General features: G+C 43.3%; 1 protein-coding gene across 2 annotated transcripts in view; it reads right to left on the reverse strand.

Annotated features, from left to right (window-relative positions):
• Positions 1-519: 519 nt before the first annotated feature.
• Fam155a (family with sequence similarity 155 member A) overlaps positions 520-5,904 on the reverse strand; it is a 544,774-nt gene continuing 539,389 nt past the window's right edge. Inside the window, exons 3-4 of one of the 2 annotated variants that reach the window (XM_031338988.1) lie at positions 4,177-4,222; positions 520-2,696 (exon numbers count right to left, since the gene is read on the reverse strand). In XM_031338988.1, coding sequence (XP_031194848.1) covers positions 4,200-4,222 — 23 coding nt within the window. In that variant the 3' untranslated portion in view covers positions 520-2,696; positions 4,177-4,199. The remainder of the gene's footprint in view (positions 2,697-4,176; positions 4,223-5,904) is intronic. The other variant, XM_031338987.1, reaches the window with a different exon arrangement.

Consider the following 5,904-nt stretch of genomic DNA (forward strand, 5'->3'; position numbering starts at 1 on the left):
CCAGGTTGCGAGTGTTCACTTGTTATCACTGTTCTATATTTACAAAGAATAACAACTTCTCTTCATACGAGCAAAAGGGATTATTTTCCTTATGGCAAAATGTAACCATTTCAAGAATGGAATGGCTACAACACAAAGCGAAGGAGCTTGAAGGATGTTGAAGAGATCGGGTATGGCTTATCCACTAGCGGAGGGGCAGGCAGACTTCCCAGGAGATGCATAATCACTTACCTTATGTTGCTTTGAGTGCAGCTTTCCAGGCAAGTCTTCAGTGCTAGGGATGCTCAAATGCTTATTTCTGCAAGTGTTTGGCCATCAGTAACGCAGTTACACTGGTTCCTAAACCCATGTTGCCACTTCTTATATACCCCAAAGAGTACCATGTCTTCACAAATTAAAACATAGTACTTCTGTGTCCATGTGTGCACACACACCTGTACGTAAATCTCCATGTGTAAGGGAGAAAGAGAGAAAAGATTGTTTTTAAAGAAAAGGAAAAAGAAACTAGAGAGTTTTGTGCTTTTTGGTGTTTTTTTCTTTTTGTATTTATGCAGACCATTTAGGGTTTTCAGTCTCAACAAAACACTAGTAAAACAAAGAATCTAGTAAAATATTTGTGCATGTACTGCTAAACAATTCTAGCAATTTTATTAAGCAATACCTTTATTATTTTTTAATATTCTTAACAGACTGGAACAAAACATTTTATTCAAAACAAAATATGCATACTGTACGCATGTCGCAGGGTTAAGCATGATGCAGAGGATAGATCTGTCTGAACGAAAACAAACGGCTGGGGGAGTTTTATAGCTATAAAGTTAACAACTAAATTTTGTTCACTAAGAGGACCTTGTCTATGGATTTCCTTCGTCTCTCAGCCACACAGCAAACTCATCCAAAGTGCACTTCCCAAGTGTAGTTAGAGAACAGGAAGGATTGTGAAGTGTCTTTTTAAAATTATTAGTTTTGTTTGTTTGTTTTGTAAAAACAGCCCTTATTAACTCTCCCTTCCACTGGCCCTACTGTAAACCCATAAAAGCCTTTTTAAAAAGCAAATTCATATACACTCAGCAGGTGAAATGTTCCCACAAAGGAAAAGAAAAAACAATGAACAGTGATTAGACTTCTTTTCTCAGCCGCCTAGAGCTTGCTGGAGTGAGGACGCTTCGCACTGTGGTAAAAATGGCTGATGTGTTGATTGCTTTAAGATTTTCCTCTGTGATAATGCGGAGCTGTATACATTTTATACCTGGAAGAATCTGGAACCCTATGCTGGGGGCAATACTGGGATAAAATGGTACATGTTCTGTATACTAGAATCCCTCCAACCATCACCACGATAGGGAAGGAACAGAAGTCTGGATTTGCGTTCTTGGTCTCTGCTCCCATCACTCGGAGGAATCAAGCGCTTGGTGTTAGAGGGGCTGCTTTGCCCGCACCTCACGGGCAGTGGGCCATGGGCCGCTCCTGTCTGCCTGGCCAGGAAGAAAGAACCGGGGATGGGCACTGGAGCGACTCGCCCACGGGAGCATGATTCACTCTTTTATTATGTATGTGTGTATGTGTGTATTTCCCACGTAAAACTGTGAACTCTGACCACTATGTTGGACCATCCAGAGGAACTGCTAGGCCCCTGGCTCCCTCTGCTCGGGCTTGTGCAGGACACACACCCACCATGCAACACACAGACAGAAGCAAGCGGATGTTGTCTGCTTGGGGACAGAAGAAGGCGAGGGCCAGCAGGGCCTGCAGGGCGTGGCGTCCATGGGTTGGAAGGAGGCTTAGGGATTTTTTTTTTATTTATTTTTTGTTGTTTTCTTTTTTTTGTTTTTGTTTTTTTGTTGTTTTTTTATTCTTTTTGTTGTTTTTTTTTGTTTTTTGTTTTTTGTTTTTGTTTTTTTTTGCTACACCGTGAGGTTATAGCGGTCATTCCTCTATTAGAAACTGACAGGACGTAGACAGAATTATCTGATGGACACACGATGACTAGAAATTGATAGATAGACAGTGGAGAGACTTAGTTTACCCCCAAAGAAATCCTGCATTAACAAGTGCAGAAAGATAAAATAAAATAAAATAAAAATTTAAAAAACGGAAAATAAACCCAAACCGAACAGAAAGCAAAGAAAACCTCCAAACATTAAAACACAGTGTATAAAATGGTGTGAGAAACTGAGTCACTTGCAGCCTCTTAGTCGGTAAAAAGCTGCAGCTGTGTCCATGTTGGGGATCGGGCCCATCTTGTTGAATGTTACCCACAGGCCTTACGAGAAGTCCAAGGGTAGAGCACCCGGGTGGGTTCAGTTCCCGGGCTGCAGCAGGTGAGCATCTCGAGTGGATCGCTGCTGCTCAGTGCACGCGCGTGTCCTGCCCAACCCTGAGCTGTGCGCACGCGCCTGGCTGCGCTCAGTCCTCCCGGGTGGAGTTGTCCTCGAGCGTGGGGAGGCTGCCCAGGCCAAGCCCCGTGGAGTTCTGTGCTGCGGAGGCCGTGAGCACTGTGTGGAGAAGGATGAGGACGAGTACACACAGCTTCAGCCGGCCGGGGCACAGTCTCGTGGCCGAGGACACTGTGAGCGACGTCCTGGGACAGGAGTCTCTTCTGTCCACGGTCCCTTTGGGTCTGGGTGTGGATTGCTCCTCGCTCCTGATGTCACAGCATTCGGGTTCATCATTGGTTAGGAAGGTTTCGTAGAGCCCTGGGGGGAGAAGAGGAGGGAGGTTAGAGGCCAAGGATACTAAGGGACAGGGAAGGTTGCAGGGGGGCAGCCTCATCCCAGCGGTCCTTCAGGAGGATTGTAAGTGTGGTGAAGTGTGTGCTCTGGATTTCCGTGTGCCCTGGGGTGTTACCTAGACTGACAATCAGAGCTTCTGGTTCCATATGACCGTGGAGGCCGAGTGTACTTGGCCACCAGTTAACCCTTAACAGGAACGGAGTCACTAACCAAATCCATACCTAACATCAACAAGGCTTGTCAAGTGAGAGGGCCAAGGGGTCAGAACCCTGGAAGCCCCACAGTTCCCCGTGAACCTCATCCTGTCTGTGACCCTAAAAGAATAGGAGGGGCATCTCTGCGTCTAACCGGCAGCAGTTCCTCGGTAAGTCCGTGAGTGGCCCCGGAAATTGAAGCTTTAATGAGGTGTGTGGAGTCTCACACGAAAGCGCTTGCCCCTTCCACCGCCATTCCCATCTACCCTGCAATCCCTCCACCCCCCCCATCTCTGTCTTTTCCCTCTCTCCTTCACCCTCTCTCTGTGTCTCTGTCTATCTTTGTCTCTCTCTCTCTCTTTCCTCTCATTTTTTCTTCTGAGTCCTGCTTCTTTCTCTCCTTTCTTTGAAAACACACATCGCTGTATTTTAGAATTGATGCGTGTAAACTTTGAAGCTGTCAAAGTGATGAGTAAAAACAATAATTTCTCTCATGTGTGCCTTGCTGTAGTCTGCATACTATAAGAAGTAGTTGTATAAGCTGCCTGGCGGCCAGTGCTGTGGTCGTTGCTTCCATTTTATTCACTGATTATTCTCATGGGCCTTAGAATGAACATTCATCACAACATTGCGGTGTTTGAAAATCTTAGTGACAAGAGAAGAGTTTCAAGAATTAAATGACTTTTTTTTCTCATGTGCAGTGCTTGGCTTGGTGAGTAATGAAAAAAAGATTAATAATTTTGGCTAACGTTATTAATAGTGGTTAGCCATGGCACTTCACCACTGTATATCCAGGTCCAGACACTTCTCATCACCTTTCATAGCTCAATGTCCTACAGTCCTGGCTCTTAGGGAGCAATCCATGGGGCCAAGATGCCCTGGGGCCAGGCTGCCCTTTCTTCCTCTGAGTTCCTCACTGCCTGCCATTATCTCCTTTATCCTTCAGGAGTAGATGAGAGGAGACCCCTCCTGTGAGATCATACTGCCAGGTTTACTCTTCAACACAGCTATTTGATTTATTTTCTTTCAATCACAGTTGCCCGATTTCCTGTCGATTTCCAAACCCAACCATCAACTTGAAAGCATGAACTGAACATTTTCACCATTACATTCCCAATATATATAAGACTGTATGCAAAACATACAGTTCACCAGCACTTATTGCATAAGAAACTAAACACATCTATTCATTTAACTACAAAGAAGCTTTTCAATAGAATATGCTTCAATATGTTTATAGTGATGCTTACAATAGTCATTTCTTCTTAGGCATTCAAAGGTAAACTTCACCTTCGCCTAGGAAGAATATGGAAAAAAAACTGAATTAATGAGATCTGTAGCTCCGACATTTTTATTGTATATTTTCTTTCATATACCTCAGTGATAGACCAATCATTTATTAAGGTATGTTTATACTATAACGAAAAGCTGTTATAGATATACAAATAAGAGCCCAAAGATCATTTGATCATTTTTAAGAGCTAAGAATTTAAATATTTTAAATATTTTTTTTCACAAGTTCATGAAAATAAGAAGTTCTTCTCATTGGAAGAAGTCACTCAGAAGTTGGATTATAATGTAAACTAAAACCACTAGAGACAGAATAACACAATTAATGTGGGTCAATGACCCTTGTTTGAGACTGCCACAGCTCCCATATTATTTCTTTCCCTCTTCATCTTGAGAGTTTTTACTGGGAGATATATACACATGCTGAAGTTCAAATTACTCAGCAGGACATTTTAGAAAGGGAGGGAAAGAAACTTTCTGAAGCCTAAGTTCCAGGTGCTTCCTTTTCAAGGGCAATGTTGGGACCTCCTTCAGCCCCAGCTCAGGAAAGAACAGTATACTCCTAGCCTTTCCTCCTACAGCTCTCCGCTTTCCTTAGAGCTAGTATTTATTCATGTTTTACCCCCAACCCCAAGCTTAGCTCCAGACACACAGCTACATCTACAGCAGATGCACACCAGCTTATCCTGAGGAAGAAGCCACTGGACCCTGCTCATTGCCCTGGAGGTTCTCATGTCTGTGGCATAACAATCACTCTGGAAAATTAAGAAGCATATACTTGCTGTGGATTTTAGAAAAAAGTATTAATAACATATCTAGTTAATCAATGTACTTATATTAATAAAAGAATATCAATGGCATGTATGTCTAGAACAACAGGTAGTGTTTTAATACGTGTCTGGGTTGTACTAGGCTTGGATTTGGTTAAACATGCCAGAACTTCTTTTATCATCTCTCTATGGGAAGATGTTTAAAGCCATGTCTTTCTCCTTGTTGTTGCTGGTGGCCACCCCACTGTACACTACCACACCAGGACACACTCCTGTTTGTTGTTAGGCACTCACTCCACTTGGAAAATACCATTCTACTCACAGCGTCTAAAAGACCAACTGTGTTAGAGTCATGAGGGGAGTTACAATGGGACCGTGTTTGTCTTCTGCACCAGGCTTATTTCATTTCACAGAATCATGTCTGTTTCTATTTATGCTGCTGAAATGGCAGGGTTTCCTTAATTTCTTATGGTGTCATAATGGCATACATCATCATCACCATGACACCATCATCATGATATCATCATCATGATATCATCATGACATCATCATCATTCTAATCACATCATCACAGATACTCACACATATATTCAAATATCTGTCACACATTCTCTATCAAGTCCTCAGTCGGACATGTGCTGATCTGTTTCTTGGTTGCTGAGAATAGTGTTTCAGTGGACTTGGGACTAGTGACTCAGTAGATGACAGTGGAGTTGGGACTAGGGACTCAGTAGATGACAGTGGAGTTGGGACTAGGGACTCAGTAGATGACAGTGGTCTTGGGACTAGGGACTCAGTAGATGACAGTGGTCTTGGGACTAGGGACTCAGTAGATCATAGTGGACATGGGACTAGGGACTCAGTAGATGACAGTGGAGTTGGGACTAGGGACTCAGTAGATGACAGTGGACTTGGGAC

This window comes from Mastomys coucha, unplaced genomic scaffold, assembly GCF_008632895.1.
Source record: "Mastomys coucha isolate ucsf_1 unplaced genomic scaffold, UCSF_Mcou_1 pScaffold22, whole genome shotgun sequence".
In the NCBI taxonomy this organism is placed as follows: Eukaryota; Metazoa; Chordata; class Mammalia; order Rodentia; family Muridae; genus Mastomys; species Mastomys coucha.